Genomic DNA, 26,855 nt, shown 5'->3' on the forward strand with positions numbered 1-26,855 from the left:
TATTTATGCTTTGTTTTTGTTTGTTTTTTAGATTCCACATATGAGCGATCTCATATGGTATTTTTCTTTCTCTTTCTGGCTTACTTCGCTTAGAATGACATTCTCCAGGAGCATCCATGTTGCTGCAAATGGCGTTATGTTGTCGGTTTTTATGGCTGAGTAGTATTCCATTGTATAAATATATCACGTCTTCTTTATCCAGTCACCTGTTGATGGACATTTAGGCTGTTTCCATGTTTTGGCTATTGTAAATAGTGCTGCTATGAACATTGGGGTGCAGGTGTCATCCTGAAGTAGCGTTCCTTCTGGATACAAGCCCAGGAGTGGGATTCCTGGGTCATATGGTAAGTCTATTCCTAGTCTTCTGAGGACTCTCTACACTGTTTTCCATAGTGGCTGCACCAAACTGCATTCCCACCAGCAGTGTAGGAGGGTTCCCCTTTCTCCACAGCCTCTACAGCATTTGTCATTTTTGGATTTTTGAATGACGGCCATTCTGACTGGTGTGAGGTGATACCTCATTGTAGTTTTGATTTGCATTTCTCTAATAATTAGTGATATTGAGCATTTTTTCATGTGCTTTTTGATCATTTGTATGTCTTCCTTGGAGAACTGCTTGTTTAGGTCTTCTGCCCATTTTTGGATTGGGTTGTTTATTTTTTTCTTATTAAGTCATATGAGCTGTTTATATATTCTGGAGATCAAGCCTTTGTCGGTTTCATTTGCAAAAATTTTCTCCCATTCTGTAGGTTGTCTTCTTGTTCTGGTTTCCTTTGCTGTGCAGAAGCTTGTAAGTTTCATTAGGTCCCATTTGTTTATTCTTGCTTTTATTTCTTCTAGGAGAAAATTTTTGAAATGTATGTCAGATAATGTTTTGCCTATGTTTTCCTCTAGGAGGTTTATTGTATCTTGTCTTATGTTTAAGTCTTTGATCCATTTTGAATTGATTTTTGTATATGGTGTAAGGGAGTGTTCTAGCTTCATTGTTTTACATGCTGCTGTCCAGTTTTCCCAACACCATTTGCTGAAGAGACTGTCTTTATTCCATTGTATATTCTTGCCTCCTTTGTCGAAGATTAGTTGACCGAAGGTTTGTGGGTTCATTTCTGGGCTCTCTCTTCTGTTCCATTGGTCTATATGTCTGTTTTTGTACCAATACCATGCTGTATTGATGACTGCAGCTCTATAGTATTGTCTGAAGTCTGGGAGAGTTATTCTTCCAGCCTCTTTCTATCTCTTCAGTAATGCTTTGGCAATTCTAGGTCTTTGATGGTTCCATATAAATTTTATTATGATTTGTTCTAGTTCTGTGAAATAAGTCCTGGGTAATTGGATAGGGATTGCATTAAATCTGTAGATTGCCTTGGGCAGTGTGACCATTTTAACAATACTGATTCTTCCAATCCAAGAGCATGAAATATCTTTCCATTTTTTAAAGTCTTCTTTAATTTCCTTCATCAGTGGTTTATAGTTTTCTGTGTATAATTCTTTCACCTCCTTGGTTAGATTTATTCCCAGATATTTTATTACTTTGGGTGCTATTTTAAAGGGGAGTTTTTCTTTACTTTCTTTTTCTGTTGATTCATCGTTAGTGTAAAGAAATGCAACTGATTTTTGAACGTTAATTTTGTAACCTGCTCCCTTGCTGAATTCTTCAATCAGCTCTAGTAGTTTTTGTGTAGACCTTTTAGGGTTTTCTATATATAGTAACATGTCGGCATATAGTGACACTTTTACCTCTTCTTTTCCAATTTGGATCCCTTTTATTTCTCTCTCTTGCCTGATTGCTGTGGCTAGGACTTCCAGGACTATGTTGAATAGGAGTGGTGATAGTGGGCATCCTTGTCTTGTCCCAGATTTTAGAAGGAAGCTTTTGAGTTTTTCACCATTGAGTAGTATACTGGCTGTAGGTTTGTCATATATAGCTTTTATTATGTTGAGATATGTTCCCTCTATACCCACTTTGGCGAGAGTTTTTATCATAAATGGGTGTTGAATTTTATCAAACGCTTTTTCTGCATTGATTGAGATGATCATGTGGTTTTTGTCCTTTCTCTTGTTGATGTGATGTATTACCTTGATTGATTTGCATATGTTGAACCACCCTTGTGTCCCTGGGATGAACCCCACTTGGTCATGATGTATAATCTTTTTTATGTGCTGTTGGATTCTATTTGTTAATAGCTGGGTGAGGATTTTGGCGTCTATGTTCATCAGTGATATTGGCCTATAATTCTCTTTTTTTTTATAGTTGTCTTTCCCTGGTTTTGGTATCAGGGTGATGGTGGCTTCATAGAATGAGTTTGGGAGTATTCCCTCCTTTTCAATCATCTGGAAGAGTTTGAGAAGGACTGGTATGAGTTCTTCTTTGTATGTTTGGTAGAATTCCCCGGTGAAGCTGTCTGGTCCTGGACTTGTATTTGTAGGGAGGTTTTTCATTGCTATTTCTATTTCCTTTCTAGTGATCGGATTGTTCAAGTGTTCAGTTTCTTCTTGATTCAGTCTTGGTGGACAGTATGTTTCCAGAAACTTATCCATCTCCTCTAGGTTATCCAGTTTGGTTCCATATAGTTTTTCATAATATTCTCACATGATATTCTGTATTTCTATTTTATTTGTTGTAATTTCTCCATTTTCCTTTCTTATTTTGCTAATTTGTGCTCTCCCTTTTTTTTCTTTGTGAGTTTGGCCAGAGGTCTGTCGATTTTATTTACTTTTTCAAAAAACCAGCTTTTGATTTGATTGATTTTTTTCTATGGTCTTGTTAATCTCTATTGTATTTATTTCCTCTCTGATCTATATTATTTCCTTCCTTCTGCTGCTTTTTGGGGCTTTTTGTTCTTCTTGTTCTAATTCATTCAGGTGGTGGGTTAAATTGTTTATTTGCGATTGTTCTTTTTTGAGGAAGGTCTGTATCGCTATAAAATTCCCTCTTAGCACTGCCTTTGCTGTGTCCCATAGATTTTGAGTGGTTGTGCTTTCATTGTCATTTTTCTCAAGGTATTTTTTAATTTCAGCTTTGATTTCCTCATTGACCCATTGTTTTTTCAATAACATATTGTTTAATCTCCATGCTTTCCTTTTTTTCTCTTTTGTTTCTCCTTTGTTGATTTCCAGTTTCATGGCATTGTGGTCAGTAAAGATGCTTGAGATAATTTCTATCTTCTTAAATTTGTTGAGGTTTCTTTTGTGTCCAAGTACATGATCGATCCTGGAAAATGTTCCATGTGCACCTGAAAAGAATGTATATTCTATTTTTTGGGGGTGTAATGCTCTGAAAATATCCACCAAATCCAGTTTTTCTATTGTAGTATTTAATTTCTCTGTTGCCTTGTTTATTTTCTGTCTGGAAGATCTGTCTAGTGATGTTAATGCAGCGTTAAAATCTCCAACTGTGATTGTATTCCCATCAATATCCCCCTTTATCTCTGTTAGTAATTCTTGTGTGTACTTAGGTGCTCCTATATTGGGTGCATATATATTAACGAGTGTAATATCCTCATCTTGTATCACTCCTTTAATCATTATAAAATGTCCTTCTTTATCTTTCTTTATGGCCTTTGTTTTAAAGTCTATTTTGTCTGAAATCAGTACTGCAACACCTGCTTTTTTGGCTTTTCCATTTGCATGGAATATCCTTTTCCATCCTTTCACTCTCAATCTATATGTGTCCTTCTCCCTAAAGTGGGTCTCTTGTATGCAGCATATTGAAGGTTCTTGCTTTATTATCCAGTCTGCCACTCTATGTCTTTTGACTGGAGCATTTAGTCCATTAACATTTATAGTAATTAATGATAGATGTGTGTTTATTGCCATTTTGAACTTACCTTTGCAGTTGAATTGGTATATCCTCTTTGTTCCTTTCTTCTTCCTTTTGTGGTTTGGTAATTTTCCTTTGTATTATCATGGATTTTATTTAATTTTTGTGACTCCCTTGTAAATTTTTGGCTTGTGGTTACCCTTTTTTGTAAATCTATTAACCCATTACTATAACTGTTTTTATTAAACTGATAGTAACATGATGTCAAACCCATCCTACTGTTAAAAAAATTTTAAAAGAAAGAAAAAAATATATTCTATATTTCCCTGCCTCCCTCGCCCACTCTCAGTGATTTGTATGTCTTCTTTATAATTTCGTGTTTATTTTATTTGTAATTCATGAGTTATCACCTTTCCAGTTGTACGTTTCTCATTTCTGTAGCATCCTGCTGCTTTCCTATTTAGAATAGCCCTTTCAATATTTCTTTTAGCATGGGTTTAGTGTTGCTAAACTCCTGCAGCTTTTTTTTTTTTTGTCTGTGAAACTCTTTATTTCTCCTTCTATCCTAAAGGATAGCCTTGCTGGATAAAGTATCCTAGGCTGCATCTTTTTCTCATTCAGGGCTTTGAATATATCTTGCCACTCCCTTCTTGCCTGCGGTGTTTGTGTAAAGAAATCAGCTGAAAGCCTTCAGGGGGTTCCCTTTAACTAACTCTTTGTTTTTCTCTTGCTGCCTTTAGAATCATTTTTTTAATCCTTAACCCTAGCCATCCTGATTATAATATGTCTTGGTGTGTGTCAGTTTGGGTTTTTCTTGTTGGGACCCTGTATCCTTCCTATACTTGGATACCTGATTCCTTCTTTAGGTTTGGGAAGCTTTCACTCATGCTTTCTTCAAATATCTTTTCAATTCCCTTTGTTCTTTCTTCTCCTTCTGGGACTCCTATTATGTGTAGGTTGGCATGGTTTATATTATCCTGTAAGTCCCTTATATTGTTTTCATTTGCTTTTATTTGTTTTTCTCTCAGCTGTTCTGATTGGGTGATTTCTGTTGTCCTGTCTTCTAAGTCACTTATTTGTTCCTCTGCATTATCTAACCTACTTTTTACAGCCTTTAGCTCTCAGCTCTTATTTCAGCAAATGAGTTTTCCAATTTTAATTGGCTCCTTTTTATAGTGTCAATTTCCTTTTTGACATATTCTCTGTCTCTGTTCACAGTCTCCTTTAGTTCTATTTCATTGGTTGTTCTTTCAGGGGATTTCTCTTGTTCTTTTAATTGGGAGTGGTTCCTCTCCATTTTATTTATATCTCTCTGGCACTGTGAATTATGGAGTATCAGTTATCTACTGTGATCCTGAAGGGGTTTATTTATTTATCTAAAGCAGATGCAGAAATAAAACTAAAAAAAAAAATTAAAAGAAGAAAAAAGGTTTGAAAACAGAGTATAATTAATAACAGATAAAAAAATAAAGAGAAATAAAAATCAAGTTTAGGCCAATTTTTAAAAAAATTTAAAGGAAGAAAAAAGATTTGAAAATAGTGTTTAATTGATAACAGAAGAACAAAACGATGAAATAAATATTACACCGAGACATTTAAAAAAATTAAAGAAATTTGAAAGAAAAAATCTAAAGGAATTAAAAATTAAAAATGAAAAAATTAAAGATTAAAAAAGAAAATAAAAAGAAAAAAAAAGATGGTTGTGTTTCTGTGGAGACTGTGTGCGCTTAATAATTTTGTCGAGAGGTCTTTCAAGTATGGGTAGTTGCCAAGTCTTCCTTCTGTGCCTTTTGTGTGTTATCCCTTTGGTTGGGGGTGTGACAGGTGTTGTGGCAGCCAGAGCCTGTCCTGGTTATTGAGCAGGGCCTCCTTTTTGTTCTGTGGTTGTCCCTGCTCCTGCCGTCACCGTGCTACAGGAACTCCACTCACTGGTTCCAGAAACCGTCTGCTCACGCACCTGCTCTGTGTTGTTCCCAGTGCTGGTAGAGGGGCAGGTCACATCCCCTCCCAACGCTGCATTCCCTCACCACGTGCGTGCGTGGTAGGTGGGCAGGTTGCACTCTCTCCCAAGGCCGTGTTGGAGCTCCGTGCAGTAGGCGGGTGGGTCGCTCCCCCTAACAACGCTGAGTCGCTCCCCCTAACAACGCTGAGTCCCAGCGCCAAGCTCCTGCATGGTAGGTGGGTGGGTTGCTTCCCCGTTCAGTGCCGTTCCCCATGCCGCATTGGGTCCATACTTGGTAGTGGGGCTCACAGAAAATGGCCACACCAGCTCTCACTCTGCTGTATGCCAGAACAACGCTCCTTGTTCGTTTGTCTTAGAGGTGCAAGTTTACAGAGGCTCTGGGACATATTGTTCCCCACTGCCTGGGGCTGTAAGCAAATCTTAGTCCCACCTATGCGTTGAGGAGCCCCTAGGTACAGTTTCAGGTTTGTATACCACCTCCACTTGGGAGCCGTACACTGAGGAATATGGTGGCTGTGGCTGAGCCCTGCTTCTCTTCCCCAGAGAATGCACCAGTAATGGTGCTGTGGGTGTGAAGAGGTAAAGACTATGGCGCCCCTCCCCACAGGGCACAGCAGCAGTGTTGCTTTGTTTTGGGTTTTTTGTTTGTTTGTTTTGTATTTTATGGAGGACCCAGGCTATTCTGATCTGTATACCCTCCCAGCCATGGCACACAGCACACTGCCAGTGCCGAGAGGTTGCCTCTGTACAGTCGGCCAGAATCCTCCACCCGGCTTAGGTAGTCTGTCCCATCCCACCTCTGCCGGTTTGCGTCTAGGGCTGGGGGTCATGAGGACCCTTTATGCCCATTTAACTTAGTTCTGTCGGTCAAGGGCTAGTCCATGTAGATCCAAGCCTTGGAGGTTCCTCCTCCATCCCGCTGACCTCTCTGTTGGAGAGGGGGAGACCCAGTGTAGGAGCGCTATTCCTCCTTTGCTGCTCCCTCCCCACTGGACTCGTCCTGCACGATTTGCCTTTTTCTTCTTTCTCTTTTCCTTTTCTCCTACCAGATTTGTGGTGAATTTTGTCTTTTGAAAAAGGTGATGTTCGGTCAAAGTTCAGCAGATGTTCTGAGTGGATGGGTGGGTCCGTGGATGTCACTCTTAGTGTATTCATGGGAGAGGGTGAGCTACAAGCGTCTTTCAATCTGGGCCCTTCTCTACCAGTCATTATTCTTTAGAGAAAATGTAGCTGAGGAAATCTTTATGGAAGTATTTTTTTTCAGTTAATATTTGAGACCAGATAATGTAAGTGTGTATTATTTTTTGGATTTTGCTTTTTTTATTCCTTTTTCCTCTGACTTTTGTCAGCCCAGTCAATAACCTACTAACTCTTGATATATTCAAAAATATGGAAATGATTTATATGAATTTATATCTGTATGGTTTTTCCCTCCTGTTCTTACACATTTTCCAGACATGAAGTCACAGCTACTTTATGGCTAGTGGCAGAATAAAATTGAAGCTGTGCATAAAGTTTGAGGATTTATAAATTTTTAAGTAAATCTTAATATTTTGAAACAAAAGTTTTATTCATTATTTAAAAATATATTTAATACATATAAAAGAATGTATGTAATTTATATGTAATATATGTAGTGTAATAATAAAATAAACACTTCTGAAATGCCTCCATATCTAGAAGTAGATATTACCATTAATTTGCATCTACCTGTATGTTCCCTCTTTATCCCATTTTCTTGCCCACCCCTTCAACTGAGGTAATTTTAGCTTTTTATGCATTTCTTTACTTTGGTTTAATTTTTTAAAACATGTTTGTATGAATGCCTAAAAACATATAATTCAGTTTTACATGTTTTTGAACTTTACAAAAATATTTTTATACTGAGATTTGCCTTTTTTACTTACCATTATGTTTCTAAGATTTATTCATGTTATTTCATGATACTGTAGTTTATTCATTTTCACTGCTACATAAATTCCATTTTGATAATGTACCACATTAATCCATTTTCATTTTGATGGATATTGGATTATTTCTAATTTTTTGCTTCTGTGGTCTGTGTTGCTATGAATAATTTTGATTTGTTTCCTGGTGCATATGTGTAAGAGTGTATTTAGTGAGAAACCTGGCTCACACTATCCACTGTTCAGTTACTTAATTGTTTAGTTCTAGTTATATACGTGCAGTGATTTCAAAATTGTTGACTTATACTCCGTGGGAAACAAATATACCAATTATAGTGTAGAGTAGGATGTTTCTTTGTCTTTATTTTTACAGTCTCTACTCATTTTCAGGTCATCACCTTTTTCTCCTACTGCCTTCAGTGAGGTTATTTCATTCATTTCTAATATGTATAAAAGCTGCTTTTGTCATAGTTTGCTTTTCATCTTGGGATTTCCTGACCTCCTAAGTGATTTTTTAAAAAAATTTGCGTTCATTAAGGTTTATTCTTTGTGCTGTAAAATTCTATGGGTTTTAACACATGTTTCATGTTAGGTCCCCCATTATAGAATCATTGCAGAATATTTTCATCACCCTGTGCTTTACTTATTCAATCCTCCTTCCCTCTCCCAGAAACTCTAGCAGTCACTGATCATTTTATTGTCTCTTTAGTTTAGCGTTTTCCAAATATTATATAAATGGAATCATACAGTATATAGCCTAGCTACATGATTGGCTTTTTTAAACTTAGCTATATGCATTTAAGATTCATCCATCTTTTTGCATGGCTTGATAACACATTACTTCTTACTGCCAAATAGTATTCCAATATATGAATTTTGTATAGTTTGTTTATCCATTGACTAATTGAAGAACATTTGGTTGCTTCCAGTTTTTGCAATTATGAATAAAATTGCTATAAGAATTCTCATGTAGGTAAAAATGCAATTTTAAGGATTTCCTCTATTTTATTTTTCTTTGGATACTTATTTATGTAGTTCTTTTAATCAGAAAAAAATTTCCATGTATGCATACATGCAGAAGCGATTTTTGAGGTGGTACATGACATTTTGATTTTTCCCTTGCATTTTCTTTACAGATATTCAAGAATTTTATGAAGTGACATTGCTAAATTCTCAAAAAAGTTGTGAGCAGAAGATAGAAGAAGCCAATCAAGTTGCACAGAGATGGGAGAAGACATCCCTTCTCGCTCCATGCCATGATAACCTTCAAAAGTCTGCAGAGGTATGTTATTGACATTTCTGAAAGTAATAGATATTTATTTACACTAGAATATACCAAAAATATTTATACCAGTAAAGAGGAAGTAGTTGTGATAGCAGTAATTGTAATCATCATCAGTAGTAGTAATCATTATCAACAAATGGTAGTAATAATAATAGAAATGTAGTTATACCATGCTGTATATAATATTTATGTATGAAAATCCAGATTTTTGCCAAAAGATAAAATAGGGAATAGGAAGGACATAGTTCTTCACATTATGTAAGTAGGTTTTGTTATGAATGTTGTCATAGTTTGAGTTGACTCAAATCTGAGGCTGTGATCTCCATAGTGGGGCCACATATCTTAGGGCAAATAAAATGATACATTGGGGTATAGGAACAGAATAATAGAACTCCCACTTATATTGCTTTTTATCACATTCTTTACAATCTTTTATATTTAGGTAATTTATAGCATATACCATATTAACAATAATACATTTATATTTAAAAAATAAATATAAAGCTGTTAGAGTTGTATGTATGCTGAAATTTTTTTTTACAGATAGGGTTATAGGATCAGTTTGGAAACTGCTGTTGGAATTAACAGTTACCAAAGAGTAGGGTATGTCTAAGTTGGTATACCAAGTTGAGGTATGTCTCATTCATAAGTGAGGGTTAATATGAAGGAAGGGGCTGATTAATGATATTTTAAAATGGCACTCAATACTTTGAAGTCAAGTAATAGTGCACATGCATGCAGCACACACACACAATCTGTCAAGGTTGTGTCTTGTGTGGCTGATTTCAAAGCTACATGGAATTCTAGAGGTAATCAGTGGCAGTTTAATTGCTCAATCTTTGGATGGTTAAGATTGAGGCCTGTGATATACTTTCCATCCTGTTCAGAATTGATTTGAAAATTGGGTAAGACTGAGTCTAATGATCACATTAGTTACTTGAAGAAAAAGTTAATAATGACAGTAATGTGTTAATTCATAGATACCAACTATGTGAAGTTTATAAAATTTTTAAAAGCTTTAAAATCTTAATTTCAATCCCTAGAAGTAATTATTTGAACTTTTTAGTCTTTTTTTGTGTACAAATATATGTACATAAAATTGGAACAACATCATGAAGGGTGTTCTTATGACTTTTAAATTTAATGCTATACTAATAGTATTTATCCATATCATGTCATTAAATATTTAAAAAATATTTTAATGGCTATTTAATATTCTACCATTTGGAACTTACTTAAGCAGTTCTTCTTTCCAAATTGAGGCTAACTCCAGTTTTCAATGCTGTAATGGACACCCATGTATATATAAACTCTTGTGATTTTTACGATTATTTCATTAAAGTTGATTTTATAAATCAAACTACTGAGTCCAAGAATGTTGACAATTTTAAGACTCTTATTACGAATTGTCAAAGTGCTTTGCAGAAAGATGCTACCAGCAGTGTTTGAAAAGGCATATCTAGCTATACCATTAGTAGCATTAATTTATTAATTGTTTTTGACTTTCAGAATATTTAAAATTTTTATGTGATAAAATTTACCTTTTTTTCTTTATTCTTTTTCCTTTGCTTTGTGCTTCCCCATTCCAGGATTAGTTAACAATTCTCCTGTGTTTTTATAGTCTCTGTTGCTTTGATAATTGTTCTTTTTGAATTAAAAAAAATATGTTCAGTAAATTTCTAGATGCATAGTCCCACACATATACCTAATTGTGTATAAATGATCAAATGTATACTTTTTATTCTAAATGAAGTTCTTTGGTTTTTTAAAAAAACTTCTTAATTTTTGTGTGTCTCCTCTTTTACTCACTTCCCTTGCTGTATTACCTCTACCCTCCCCACATACAGGATAACCCATGCTAAGAACTTAATATGTTTAATGCTTCTACACTTATGGAATATGTATTTATATGTAAATTATATACATGTATATGACTGATGGACATATGTGTATAATCTCCACACTGGAGCATGCACATACATATACACACAGAATTTTGCACCGTAATTGTTTCTCAAAAGATGTTCATATTATATTACGGAAATGTTTCTTCAAGTTGTCTGGTATGGCTTTAATTCATTCTTCTCATGGTTGCATAATTTCGTAGTGTGAGTCTATCACAAATAATTCAGTCATTCTCCTCTCAATGGGAATTTATTGTTTCCAGTTTTCTGGATTAATGCTGCGGTGATTAATCCTGCAAGCAGATGATTACATGTACATTTGAACTTACCAGTGCTTTTTATATCTATAGGATAGATTCCCAGAACTTACTGATGCTTTTTACATCTATAGAATGGTATTATTGGCTCTAAGGGGATACATATTTTTAATTTAAAAAACAGCTGCCAGACTGATTTCACCTTTCACATTTCTACTGACAGTGTATGTCTGTACAATTTTACCTCACATCCATTCCAGCAACAGGTGTTGCTGCTCTTCTTAATTCTTCCAGTTTAATAAGCTTAATGATACTTCATTTTTAACTTAGTTTCCAGTTCCTAGACTGTTAGTGAATTTGAGCATTGTTTCATATACTTGTTAGATATTTTAATCCACTCTTTTGTGAATTTATTCATATTCTTGTCTTATTTTTCTGTTGTATGTCTCTTTGTTGTCTACTTGTGTGGCATTTTTGCATATTCACATGATTCAGTTTACACAATCTTGCTATATGTAGATTTTCTTAAAGATTTTTCATGAACTGATATATACATACAATGCCTTTGGTTTATGATTAACATTCTTTCAACAAATATATCAGCTAGAAAACTCAAACTCAAAACTCAAAAAGAGAAAACTCTTTCTAAAAAGAAAAAAAGCTTCAGGCTGTTTACTCAGTGGTTATCTAAAAGATTATTTGATTGAATCCATATCAGGACTTTTAATTGGTTTATGAACAGATGCCAGCAATATAAGGAAGAATGATGAGAAAAAAATCCCATAAGAATTAGACATATTTATTTTTCAATGTCAAAATGAGGGTAGGCAAATGTACTTAATGTAATGTGTGTTTTTCGACTTGCATTTAGGACTTCTTTTAACTCTCTTCTATGCATTTTAAAATCCTTTGGGAAGTCCTCAGTCTATGGTGATTTGCATATTGGCCAGTTATATTCAAAATATAAGAACATGAATGCACAGTAACTCCAATTAGTATGCTTCTGAAGAAAGTTTGGTTGCTGTTCCTTAATGCATTGTGTGAGGCAACGAGGCAGGGCTGGTCTGTCTCAGGGCACAGAAGAAAAGTATCTCTTATTTGGGATCTGAGGATCTTATCCTGTGGGGGTCAGCTTTCCAGAGTCAAAGTTTGGAAAGTGAGTCCAAATTAAGTTGTTGCTGAAATGGTCTAAGTGAAGAACAGTAATTGACAAACAGAACAAAAATGCAGTTTACAGCCAGAAAAGCTTGGAATAAGGAACAACAGCCTAGGTAGATTCTGAGGGTGTAGTGCAAATGCTTGTTATGTATTTTAATTCTCACTTTGAATCCCCACCTTTGAACAAGCTGAGTTTATTTAAAGCATCTGGGAAAGACATGTAAATTCTTTAAGAGCAGCAATCATAAATCTCCCTTATGTCTGATACCTTAGCATCCACAAGAGGATTTGCCATGTAACAGGCTCAAGAAATAAATGTTAAACCCGAAAGAAGTCCTTTTAAGCATCCTTGGTTCCCAACTTCAGCCTGGCCATAACACTCTATCTATTTCATTATGCTTCTCCTTTTCTAGTCTCTTAGCTGGGTCTCCCTGTGATGTAGACTAGAGTGAAGAAGAAATTAGTATGCCTTCCTTGATCAAAGCTGACAAGAGAAGTCAAGGATAATATCCTGTGAATCAATAAGAATGCTATTCTTATGTGGCTGGTACATTGGCTCTGGAAACAGAGGTTTCAAAAAACACTTACACAGTGGATGTGCCACTGGGATATTACTTTCTGGTGGGTTATATATGCACTAGTACATTTATTTTTAAAAAGGTGCTATTAAGACATCCATAGCATTTAAAAATCTTTAATAATGCAGGAAAATACAGAAAGAGGTATCCTCTGACAACCGCAGTCTACTAGTATGAGGCAAAAGTCAAGAATAGTGGTTGAAATAATGACTTTATTTTATGGATTCAGGATTTAACTTAGTGTTTTACTAAGTAGGTTTTTTTTTTTTTTTTAGTAGAGTCAAGTCAATATCTTGAAGTATGTTGACAAGGTAAAAACAAAATCTGGTAGCGTTAAGAATGAAATTGAACGTTTTAGGGGAAAAAAAACCTTTGGATTGGGTATTTTGAAGACAAGTAGGCATCAGAAGTATTCTGGCTGAAAAATGTCACTGATATTTTAATGCCAAGAAGGTGTGTGCCACCCCAGTAGAAGGCTCCCCAAGGGAGGGCACCATTGTACACTCAGTGTCTAGGATAGTACCTGGCACAGAAAAATATAAAGAACTATAATAGTGTACAGAATTTTTAACTTCATTTTTCTGTAAATCAGCATGATCTTAGCATTAAGTCTTGAATCTGCCAAGAGGCAGAAAATGTAATCTTAGTCAGTTGTGGATTTTCTGAAGGCATTTCTGCTTTCTGCGTAATCACTTTCCCCCTTTTCCTCCACCATCCTTTTTCCCTCTACGGGAGCAACTCCCCAGTGCATATATTCTGCCACTGCATCTCCTACCACAGACACTGTGTAATATTGTACATCACTGTGTTAAGGACAGTGCCTGAAAGACTACTAATGGACTGAATAGTGTTGGTGGCAGAGACATGCAAGGAAGTATCATGGTCATCTGTCAGCATCCACTATGAGATAATCCCGACTGGGACATTTCCTTTCTAATCACTTCTTTATGTTGGCATTTGCAGTTGAGATGCATGTTTCCACCTGGTCTCTAGCTGTAAGATCCACTCCACAATCTACTCCTCCTCTTCATTCCAACCACAAAGCCTCTTCACTTTTTTTTTTTTAAATCTCCATCTGTGTATCTCATGGCTAAACTGGTAATAACTAGCAGCAAAATGAGCATTTGGCAACTACCTGTTCTTCTTAAGGTACAACAAGATCTTGTGAAGCTGCTCAGGATCTTCTGTCTAGATATTCCTTTAGCACCGTTTCCACTTTATTCTCCTGTGCCCTGTTGATGCTAAGGAACTTCTTTAATGGCTTAGGGTTAGGAGAAGGATGTGAGTTGAAGTGTTTCTCATCAAAGTTTTCTTTTTCTCTTCTTTTACTCTTTTTCTCTTGCTCTTTAATGCGAGGTTTGTTTGTTTTTATTTTGGCCAGAGAGAGGTGGAACATGTATATGTATAATTGAGGAGAAACATATTCCATTTGACTGCATGTTCTTGTAAATATTTCTAGTCTTACACCTGGACTATATAGCTTTTGAACTTAAAAACAAAAATACAGTGTCTGTGTTTTCTGTTATGCTCCCTGGCAGTTCTGGAGACCTCTAAAACAGCAACTCAAAATAATATGGTTAGGGTAAAAAGGATGTGCAAGGAAACCCCATTATTAATGAGTCATTCTATCCATCTGCAAAAGATGCAGAAAGATTTGCTTCATTGGTAATAGCAGATATCCTGCAACTTGAATTTTAATGGTTGGCTTGCTGTAGGGAAATCTGCTATGAAGAGAAGAGGGTAGTAGTTATAAATCCCTTAATCAGGTTCTGAAGAATATGAGAAAATAAAATAAAGCCTAAGTTGTAACAAAAGCTTCCCCCCCAGTTTTACTGAGGTAAAATTGCCATACAGCACCATGTAAGTTTAAGGTGTATAGCATAATGATTTCACTTACCTATATTATGGAATGGTTACTACGGTAACATTAGTTAACATCTGTCACCTAACTACCAAAAGGAAAAAAAAAATAGAAAAAATGTCTGTTTCCTTGTGATGAGATCTCTTAGGACTTATTCTTTTAACAACTTTCAAATATGCCATATAGCAGTGTTAATTATAATCATCATGTTGTATATTACATCGCCAGTACTTACTTATCTTCTAACTGGAAGTTTGTACCTTGTGAAACCTTTGCTTTTAAAAGACACTTATGAAAGATGATGCACATCTTCGCTCACAATTCAACTCAGTAGTTCTTTGAAATTTTTGACTTTGTGGTAATATCTCTATACTTTCAGATTTTTGCTGTAGAATAAGTCAAAATGATGGAAAAATGAAATTGAAATTTTATAGTATATAGTAAAGACACTGTGTCATCATATTTAATAAAATTTTATGTGGCTGATTTTCTACTGCCCTATTTTCAAACAGTGTAAATGCAATCTAGAAACCTTCACAGAGGTAAGGTCTTTAGCATTTCTGGTGGAACCTAAGACAGACTGTGTAACTTCTTTGTCAGAACCTCCCAGTATCTTCCCACTCAGAGTGAGAGCTAAATTCCTTCATGTGACCTACAGAGCCCTACAAATTGTGACCCCAGATACCTCTCAGGTCTAAATCCTTCTCCTCTACTCCTCACTCATTCCTGTCCAGCTTCTCTAGCCTCCTCACTGCTCCTCAAACACATAGAGTCTTGAATTTTTGCTCTTGCTTTGGCCATAGCCTGAAATGCTATTTCTCCAGATATCTGCTTGGGGTAGAAGAGTCACCTCTTTCAAACCTTAAATGTCGTTTTCTCAGTAATTCCTACCCCATTCCATTTAAAATATCCTTCCCACCTGCCCAGCATCCCTGTTATCATTCCTTGCTTTGTTTTTGTTCGTATCACTTTCATCATTTATCAGAGGGGCATTGTGGCCTAGTTGTTATGAGCAAACCATCTGCAGTCAGACCACTTGCACTTGAATCCAAACTCTACCACCCACTGGCTGTGTGACTTTGGGAAAATTATTTAATCCCACTATATCTCAGTTTCTTCCTCTAAAATGCAATTGTTGCAAGAATTAAATGTCCATTTTCCTTGTCAGTGAAATGTTAGCTGCATGAGGGCAAAGGTTTTTTTCTGTTTTGTTTATTGCCTTTACCCCAGGACCTAGAATAATTCTCTCATTTTATCAATTACTTGTTGAGAAGTTTAGTTATATTATTTTGGCTTCTAGCAACTTTTCCTAAGAACAAATATGCTAAAGTTAGCTCCACCTTTTTAGCCAGGACTATTTGAATCTTCTGTGACAGCTAGCTGTATTTTTAAAATAAGTACATAGTCCAAGTGACAGTTGATAGAATGACTCACTCATCCATAATTTTTTTAAATTTAAATATTTACCATCTAAGCTACAGTTTTCTGTTAGGATCTGTGCTAGATACATTCATTCACTGAGAGACATCAAAATTTAAAAAATATATTTTTACATTGACCCTGACCTCAAGGAACTTGTTTTCCAGTTGAGAGTCTGGGCTTTTAAGGATCCATGGGAATGGTGACTGAAGCAATAACCTTGTAGTCAAACATATCTGGGTTCATATATCTTACTGCTGTCACTCACAAGCTGTATGACCTTGAATAATTTATTCAAACATTCTAAACTGTAGGTTCCTAATCAATATAGCAGGGAAAATAATTACACCTACATCAAAGGGCTTTGAACTTATTATATGAAATTATCTATATAATGTGCTTAATATAGTGCCTGGTACATAGTAGGAACTCAGTCATTTTTGTCTGCTATTGCTGTTGCCTTGAAAAATGGATAGACTGTGTAGAAATAAGTAAAAAGGATGTTCCAGGCAAAGAGAGCAGCCTGAGTTAAGTTAGAGAAATGATAAAGCAGGGGATATATGTGGGAGATTACAAGTAGTTGTGTTTGACTGGAAAGTAGGGTACAATGATGTAGGTAGGGAAAGTCAGAAGATAAAGCTCAGTCATAGAATTCTTCATAGTGAAGGAACCACTGGTAACATTTTGGTATATTTCTTTCCAGATATTTGTTACGCAGTATAAATTGGTGTAAAATATTACTTATAAGAATTGAGATTAGAACTACAGATAATAATAGCTAACATCTATGTTCTGCTATATATGTACCAGACACTGTTCTAAATGTTTTACATGTATTAATCCATATTGCTTCCCCTGTGGCTCTTCTTAACAGATCTATTATCTCTTCTAAGGTTTGTTTTAAAAAAGAAAAATAAATAAATAAGAAAAACTCACTGTGAAATTCTCCCAAGATAGTATATATCTCAGTATATAAAATAATCTTGGTTTGACACTCTGTAGCTGATTATTTGGCAGTATTTCTCCAGCTGTCTTCTAATATGACTGTTCCTGGTTCAGTCTACTTCCATTTCTGTAATAGGAGTTACTTCTTGGAGCACAGATTTCCTTAGAATCTTTGTGTTACTAAAAGGGGAAAGAAGTTGGTTGGATCAGGAATTATCCATTACTTAGATTTTTAGAATGAGTTTATGTTGTTCTAATTGGTTGTCCCTCTGACCCTTATGTGATAACACGGACTTTCCATATTACCACTTCCGCAGGAGATGGAGGAAAAACTTCTTTTCTTATTGCCCCTTTCCTCACCGTCACACACACCCAGGGGAAGACTCTGAAGGTAGAGGAAAGTGACACTATCAGCTTCTCTGCTCAATCCTCTGTCTATAATCTACCAAGGAGACTACTCTGGTGACATCAGAGTTCTTGGGGGTGGGGTTAGAGGTAATTATTCAATAGGCAGGGCTTAAAGTGAATGATATGTCCCTTCAGAGAGGGTCCTAGAGCAGGCTTTCCTGCTATTTTCAGCCCTATAAAGCAACATTTCCCCCAGGACTTCTGACTGAAGATCTTGTTATTCAAGCTATCTTCCTCTTTGTCTGATTCCATTTTTTGTAGCCATAGTTTATGAAAATTATCCTTTTCTGGGTGTTTTACCAAACCTCAGTTTTTAGTAAGGATAGCATTTATTAATTTATTCTACTGATATTTATTGGGTATATGTTATATGTTAGATATTAGATATATATCAACAAACAAAACAGAAATTTCTGCCTTCATAGACATTATATTCTAGTGGAGGGGAACAACAGTAAGTAATTATCAAAATTAAATAAAGAGTATAGTACATTAATATGTGATGACTGCTATGGGAAAAGTAAATCTGATTGAAAGTCATTAGGAATGGTGGTTCCAAAGGATAACAATTTTAATAGAGTAATCAGTGTAGGCCTCAAAGGCAAGGTGATATCTGAGCAAAAACTTGAAGGGATTGTCCATGCTGTTACCTGCAGAAAGAACATTCCAGTTGGAGAGATAGCTAGTATGAAGGTCCTATAGTGGAAACACACCTAATATATTCAGGGAATAATGGGGCATATCTGTTGGGCTACAGCTGAGGAAACAGATGGAAGAAGAAAAGAAGGTGAGGTCCAAGAGGTTATAGGAGGCCAGATTATATACAACCTTATAGGCTATTGGAAAGAGTGTGAGAAACCATTGGAAATTTTTGAGCATATTAATGACTTAGTCTGACCCTCCCAAAAGGCATACAGAATCTTCTGTTTTTAGGAATTAAAAATATTTTATTTTTGCCTGGATTGGCTTGACTCATCATGAGTTTCCACAGGCTGCTTTACTGTGGCTCTGTATGTAGAGTATTTTGAAGTGATAGCAAGGACAGTGGAGTCCTTGTTTTGGATCCTATGAAATACCTGTAGTGTGCTTCCCAGTGACAGATTCTCCCATGAAACAAAGTCAGATGAGTCTCCAGAGTAAAAGCTTTGACATAATTTTAATGGTATGTAGTTTGAAAAGACCTGGAGGTCAAGGTTTTAGACTTTTCTTGTCTCGAAAGAGTCATTTACCTGTTTGCATTCAGCCTGATACTGTTTTAAATATAAGCTTCACCTACTAGTTCTTAAAATTTCATCTCAGGTACCTAGAGGGAGAAATCTCTCGTCTCACTTCTTCAGCATGTATGTGATAAAATTCTGTTTAACTTAAACTCTGATTTATATAAGATTTTAGAAAATGTTAATCAAAAGGTTTTTGTTGTTGCTCCTTTAAAGCATTTAACCTGTAATATGGTGTTGATGTCACAAGGTGGTAGCAGCAGAGTCATGGCAGCTATTCTGTGTTGAGCTGATGTATTGGAACAAGATGAAAATTAATTCACTTGGCCTTTATTTTAGGACTATAACAAATAAATTCTTGTCTTAAACATTTAAAAATAACTATACAATTTAAGGCTAGATTTTGTTTATTTGTATGTTTCTTAGGTGTTTTTTCCTGTACTATAAGTGACCTCTCTCTCTCTTCCATTCTGGTCTATGCTGAGGCATATATTGCTCCCCTCCTATCTGCTAACACTGTGTTAACTGATTTTAGCTTCCAGTTATAATGAGTTTTCGGCTTGACAATCTTTCACTCTTTGGTGAAAGAAGTGGACATAGCATCCTCCTCACTTCTGCTTTAAGAATTTATATATATTAGCCTGTTTTTTCTCAGAGAACTTGAATTGCGGAGTTGAAGCCTGCAATTCTAACTTGGTAACAGAAAGAAAGCATTTTTGTATTACTGAACAGTTATTAAACCCTGTTGCAGTAACAGCATTGGGTCGGCAAGGAGGCAGCTTGGCATAACAAAAACTGAGTCATCTGAGAACTCTGTGTTTTAATTTTGGTTTTGCCACTTGTTCTGTGACCATGGCCAAATTACTTAACCTCCATGAACGTCAATTCCTGTATCTGTAGAATGTTAAAATAATAACAATGTTTATCTCATAAGATTGTTGTGAAGAATGAATAATACATAAGGCATGTAAAGTACTTAGAACAGTTCCTGAACCTAGTATGTACTCCATAAATAGCAGCTATTTTGATGTGTTCTTATGGAAAGTCCTTTCACATCTCTGAGTCTCACTTCATCAGTGAAAGGAAGGAAAAACCCTACATGTTGGGGAGAAGCAAATGAAAGGCTGTATATAAGAAAGCTTTGAAAACTGCATTCTGTAAACTGCATTATATTAAAATGTATGGTAAATATTTTATTTTCCTATTTCATCACTTGTCCCTGGGGATTCAGATCAAATAACAGACGAGGAAGCATTTTGCAAGGCAGAAGCATTATGTGAATATGAGATAATCTCATCATCATTACTATATGACGTGCAAATATCTTCTCATATGCCCATTGCTGTTACTTGGAATCCTTTTCATGGATATTTTGGTGAGACTGAAGAAGAGAAAGACAGTAACAGTAATTTCTGTTATAATGTGCATACCTGCTGTGAGATAATACCTCTGTTAGTGGGCTCTTGTGTGAGCTTGTCAGAACTCCAGATTGACATTTAGATAAGAGCAGTAGTTTTTGTTTGTTTTTGTTTGGTTTATTTATTTGTCTATTTGAGAGAGTGGGTGAACAAAGAGTACTTATTTGTCGTGGGGAACTTGGGTAATGGTGGCAGGGTTGGGGGAAATAAATGATGATAAATGGGTGTTGGGAGAGATGTGGAGTAGACAGAAGAGGCAGAGTCGGGGAAAGGGAACATTAAAGGAGAAGTGAATGATCTCAGACATAAACTTTAAATACTATTTTATTGTTTTGTTTCATTTTGTTTGCTATACCAGTCTGGTAAGAGGCTCAGAAATAAGCCCTTATAAGGAAAGATGAAACTGTCTTCCCTTCTGATCCCCTTCACTTCCCTCTCTTTCTTCCCTCCCCTTTTCCTCCTTCCCTTCCCTTCCCTATCACTTACAGAATATCTGCTATGTGTATTCATCTTCATGTAGTGTCTTTTAGCTTGAACCTACCTCTGCACACAGCTGGTTTGTACAAGTGAACTTCAGGAACACCTTCTTGCACAGCTTCAGGTCTGCCCAGCTTTCTTTGACTTTCCCCTTTCAGTTAGTTCCTCCTTTCTTCCAATCTTCTAGTTCCTGATACGGATACTAGTTACTTTCTTCTTGGACTTGCTATCTTTCTTTATATCAATTACAAAGATGAGGAAGACCAAGGTTCTTTATTTGATCTTATACTTTAGTAGGAGTAGCAGTGTCTCATATGGATACAGCATTACATATTTAAAAATATCACTTATTTTGGTTGATTCTTGTAATGGCTTAGTGAGCCAGGTAGAATTGATGTTACTATCCATATTAGAAATGAGGACGCTGTGGATCGGCAATTTGTTCAGGCTCATATTGTTAGCAAGAGATGGACTTAGGAGTTTGAGTTCAAGCTAAGAATTTCCCTAACATACTACAGGAGAGAAGGGGCAGTTTTCACTGGGATATTGGAGATGGTTTCATGGCTAGGTGGCTTTAGCAACTAGCTTTGTGTGATGCTTAAGACTTTGGTTGAAGAGACAGATATTTCAGGTACAGAAATATGAGCAAAAGCTTGGAAGAGTAATAAAACCTTTTACTTATAAATGAAGTCTGGGCCAGGCACTTTTAATGTATTATCTCTTAATCTCTATAGCAGTCCAGCCAGGTAAGTATTTTATTGATTGATTGCTCACCTTGTTTTAAATAGGATTTGAGGTAGTAAGTACATATTATTATTTCTAATTTGTAGAAGATGAAACTACGCTTCAGAAAAGTTAAATAACTTGGTCAAAGTCATACAGTAAAATGTGGTATCATGGGGATTAATAAACACGTGCCTGACATCCCATGCCTCTTCCTAGGAAGAAATGGGAAAGGCTTTATGGGTAGTGAGTAGTCAGGTTCAGCAGACAGGAGAGCTGGGAATAAGACTGGCAAGGTGATTTTAGCTGAGAGACAGCTTTAATTACAATACTATAGAATTTAGACTTTCTTCTCATGCAGTTGTGAGCCATAGAAGGTTTTTGTGCAAGGAAGTGGCATTGACAGCTATGCTGAGGAAGATTAAGCCGGCAGCATCATGCATGATAGATAGGAGAAGAGAGAAGCTGGTGGTGGGGAGACCAATTGGGTGTCTCTTACATTAGGAAATACTCAGCTGGGTACCTGGAGAACTACGCATTTCCTTTCTTGAGGATACTGAATAATGGTTTTTGCCTTACAAGAATCATTTCTCATGGGTAATAACTTGATTTATAAAGAACAAAATTATGTTATATTTAGAAAATGCAGTCAAACTAACTTGTAAAAGAAGGGAAAATCCTAATGGCAAAATTAATTACCTAGGGAAACCTCTGAGTAACTTATGGAGCTGGTGGTTACTTTGCAGAGGCAGAATGTTAGTTTAGCATTTATCTATGAATAATTTACAGTAATAATTTTCTTCGGAGCATTCTAGCTAACTTTCCAATAATATGATCCAAAATAGTGAGAATATTTAAGTTTCTACCTAATATTCAAATGTAATGAAAGTGGGTCACATTCATACTTACTAGAAACACTGGACCTTAAAAGGTCGTATTATTGAGATGCTGTGAAGATATTTAACTGTAAAAATCCACTAATTTTAATCACTTTGAAATTTCTTTAAGTTTCACCTTCCTCTCCATTCACAATGCCACTGATCTAATTCAGTCTTTCATAGAATCTCACCAAGAGATTTGGCATAATCTAGTCTTTCCTCTTACAATTTAACCTCCATAATCCAACAGTTTAAAAACTACCTGTTGATTCTCAGTGAATACTGACTTGTTCCATTTCCTTAGCATAACAAGCACCTTGGTATAGCCTTCACAGTCTGGCCCAAAGTAAGTCTTAAACTTTGTTCTTGTTATTTCTTCTGTCTGGAATATTCTTCTCTTTGTTTTTATCTTGAAATTTCCTGTTTAATCTTTTAAAGACCTACTTGGCTGTCACCAATCTTCTAATGACCTCAAGTAGAACAAATTCTTCTTTCCTGTGTGTTGCTGAAGTCCCTGGTAAGAGTGTTTGTGGTACTCTATTAGAACTAGTTGCTCACCTTTTAGAGCAAAAGTGCTTCACCTTTTAGATGTTGAGCAGCGTGATATCTAGTATTAAATTTGCTCATACAGCTATAATATAGTTTATTTAAAGCTTATTAGGCAGTAAGTATTTAATAAATGTTATTGAGTGGATGATTGACTATATTTTCCTTGATGTCTGAGAAAAATCTGCTGTTTTTCTAAATATATATGTATGTATTATATATATGTATATATGTACACTAGAAATATGTATATGAGAAGCATGTCTTAAAAATTTCTGTTTGACTGAGGGAAAAGGTTCTAGTCCTAGATAAATGAAGAGTTGTTAAAAGTACAAAAGTGACTCATGGTAGTTAATAGATTACCCTGTTCTTTAAAGTACTTATTATGTGGCAGACTGTGAGACAATTATGGTCTAAAAATGATGTCATGTAGTTTTACATTGTTCCCTGTACATGAACCTTATTAGCAGATTGTGTTACTATCAGAGTCAGAGATGTTAATAGGTCATTAGCAGTCTCAGAGAGAATGGTTAGGTTGTAGGGACTATTCTCTTTCCTGCTGCAGACTTGATTTGGGTTGATTGCCTGGCCACTTTAGTAACTTTTTCTTGTTAAAAATTGATTTTTTGCCATTTTTTCAGTTATGCAATTTTACAATTCCATTCTTTATTCAAAAGACTGAGTATCCTGCAAAAAAGATATGGGAGTCTTCACGTTCTCTAAAGTTTTGTTCCCATAGAGAAAGGAGCTTATAGCATCTGGGGATCAATCCAACTTTGAAAATATTATGGCAAGGAAGTGAGAATTGTTCATGAGGTAGAACTATCAATAACTTGATAATAATAATGTAACCGTGGAAAGTATTTCAAATGTCCATACTCTACAAGCTTGATGTTATGCCACCTGTGTGATGTGGTAGTAGGTCTAAGGAAGTCTACTTGCCTTAGACCCCATCTATGGAGAGTTTATATGGAAACCTCAAAGGGACTTAATATCTTTAACAAGAAGGATAGTTTTCTTGCTTCAAATCAGCTTAGTATTTTTTCTCTTAGGGAGCTAGCACTTTCCATATTGTACTATAGTTACTTGTGAGCATGACAGAACTCCCTTACAAAATTGTGGACTCAGGAACTATTTCCTGTGTGTATAGCTCAGCACTAGTCCAGATACCTGCATACAGTAGCCACTTAGTGAATGTTCATTAGATAAATAAATGGATTACATTACTGTCTTATCTAAAAGTACCAGTTTTTAAACTATGTAAAATCATGAAATTGGATACAGTAATTGAAACTTGGCGTGTTCCAGAAAATTTCTGATAAATGATTATCCAACTTGTAACACTGATCAGACCTATTTCCTGAGGCAGTCTGAAGCAGAGGGTGTGGGTGGGACAGATCCAAGCTGCAGTATACAAGGGGGAAGATGAAAGTCTAGAGGCTGAGCAACAAGATGCAAATATAATTCCAACAAAGAAGTAGTTGGCTTGTAATTGAAAGGATCCAGGTGAGAACTAGATTGAAGCAGATACTTGCCTGGGATACCTTAATAGGCCAGTAGCTATATGGTTGTAATGTCAGTCTACTTTAAAAATAAAGGATTGAGATATAGACTTTACCATTTCCATTATGGGACTGTTATAGTTGCTAGAAAGTTCTCCCATAGGTAGAATAAAAACTTGCTTTCTTAAAATTCTACCTATTAGTTGTAATTCTGCAACAAAGAGCAAATACACATTCTTTTCCATCAGTTTGAAAACCGTCAATTGTTTCCTTCTTCTGCTCTGAACCTTTCCTGTCAAGTGTTTATCTGATTTAAGCATCACACAGAGCTTTTTGAGAAACATTAGCAGTCTCAATTATGTGTTACTTTAATCATTAAGTAAGAATGTAAGAATAGAGTGATAAACAGTGACGTATGTACCCACATTGTAATGGTGCTAACTGAAATAAAATCATTGGGATAGGGCTTTTCAAAAAAGGGATGATAACTTAGCCTAATACATTAAGTTATAGCCCAGATATTTAGAAGTAACTATACAGCTTTACTCAAGAGGAAAATGTCAATAAGAATAGAAAAAGAGCTCTGAGGAGCCAGAGCCAATTCTACACTCTCTTAGAAGTTTGTCAGGATTAAGTAAAATAATGTAAATAAAGTGCTTAGCACATTGCTTGTCAGTAAATACTCCCAAAATGAAAGTTATTAAATATAGGGAGCAATTGCTATTGGCAGACACACTCATGATCCTGAGGAGTGAAATCTGACAGCTTGGTAATAATGAAAAGGCGGGAGAAGGAAAATAAAAAGCAAAAAACAAACATAAAAACACAAAAAACTCTGTAGTCTGAGATCATTTTGCATGGGATAAACTCTCTGAAGCAATTATTCTGCTGTAGAGTAGAGAAATAGTTAATGTTTGAAGTAGTTTAAATTATTGTATAATTCCCTTAAGAGAAAAGGAATAAACATTTTAGAAAGACTCCCATACAAAATAAAGTCAAATAATATTTTAAAGGATTAAACTCAAAAGATATCAGAGAAACTCTTCAAAATGACTTATTCCACATGACTTCAGATAGCTGGGTGTTTGGCTTGGGCTTGTGTCAGATTATTTGACAACATTCATTCAACATGCACTGACTAAATGCCTTAAATGGGGAAATGAGTGAGACCAAATCCTTGCTCTAAAGTAGGTTAATTATCTGGAAGGAAGACAGACATACACTCAAGTAGCACCCAAGTAGCTTAATATCAAGTGCAAAAGTAGAGATGGATGCAAAATTTTACAGGAACACAAAGCAGGTTTATTAAACGTGAATTATGGAACTGCTGTCAAGGAAATCCTGAAAAAAATGTTATTACATAGAATGGAAAGTTCTCGCTCTCTAGAATTTGTAGTGCAACACCAAATGGCTTTGTTTTGTAACATTTTGCTATGTCTGTGATAAAAGTGACTCCCTGTTGAGACAAACATTTCTTCATCACAGTTGATTGGTTCTGAGTAAAAGGAAAAGCAACGTGGGTGTAAGAGATACTTAAGCAGTCACTTCCTCACTCTTTCAACACATTTTTATTGCGTGTTTAAAGTTCTCACAATGCACCCCATACTAGGGGTACAAAGATGAATGAGACTTCAGTATATGCAGTGGGAGCTAAAGTGCTGCCATGGAAGGACCACAGGACTTGGAGCCAAATGAGCTGGGATAGGAATTCTGCTTCCGCTACTTAGAGTTATGTGATTTGGAATGTGCCCCTCTTAACCTGTGTAGTGAGGATAAAATTATTTTGCCTTGATAGTTGTTTTAAAGGTGGAGCTGTATATGTAAAGCATCTAATTTGTTTTGGTTTTGGCACATAGTATATGCTCAATAACTGGAAGCTATGTATACAATAGTGCTTGTCTTTAAGAAGCTTATCGTCCAGGGGGGCATGCAGAAATGCAGTCTATAATATACTGTGATGTCACAGAATAGGGAGTGCCTAAGTTTGCGTATGGAAAAAGAAGGGCTTCTTAGAGCAGGCAACTTGAGAAAAAATGTTGAGGAATGGAATTGGCAGTAAACAGAGTGGGAGGAGTTTCTAGCTGAAGAAGCAGTATTTGCAAAGCATGGCGTTTGAAAGAGAAAGTTTATCTTTTTTTACCCTAGGAACTGCACATAGCTCTGCATGGCTAGAGCACAGGGTGTCTGTCTGGTGGAGCATGGTGGGAGGTAAGACTGGAGCACAGATAGGATCAGCCTGTTAAGAACCTTACATGGTTCTTACATGATTCCTAAGGATTTAGATAGTGGGCAGTCATAGGAAGATTTTAAGCACAAAATAACGCAGGTCAATGGTAATAGCATATGGACTTTAGAAAGCTACATCTGTGAGGCCTAAAAAGTAACATTACTTGTGAAAAATCCCTGGGACAAATACTGATTTTGAGGGGGAAGGTTGTCTAGCACCGTGTAGTCTGAGAAGGAGCCACGCTTCTGGAGCCCTTGATGGAGTCCATGGGGATACAGTGCTGTAATCTTGGCTTGGCTTTGTTTTTTGTTTTAGCTAAAACACTACCCTATCAATAGCAATGACCATCAGCAGCCCTTACGTATGAGTTTGGTGAATATAGTGCAGCAAAACTGAGTATTAATCACTTTCAAAGAAAAGTG

General features: G+C 35.9%; 1 protein-coding gene across 1 annotated transcript in view; it reads left to right on the top strand.

Annotated features, from left to right (window-relative positions):
* The window catches only part of DLG2 (discs large MAGUK scaffold protein 2), a 1,735,130-nt gene that overhangs the window by 225,683 nt on the left and 1,482,592 nt on the right, over window positions 1–26,855 (top strand). The window contains exon 4 of the mRNA XM_072969091.1: window positions 8,767–8,912. Coding sequence (XP_072825192.1) covers window positions 8,767–8,912 — 146 coding nt within the window. The remainder of the gene's footprint in view (window positions 1–8,766; window positions 8,913–26,855) is intronic.

Source organism: Vicugna pacos, chromosome 10 (assembly GCF_048564905.1).
Source record: "Vicugna pacos chromosome 10, VicPac4, whole genome shotgun sequence".
NCBI lineage: Eukaryota > Metazoa > Chordata > Mammalia > Artiodactyla > Camelidae > Vicugna > Vicugna pacos.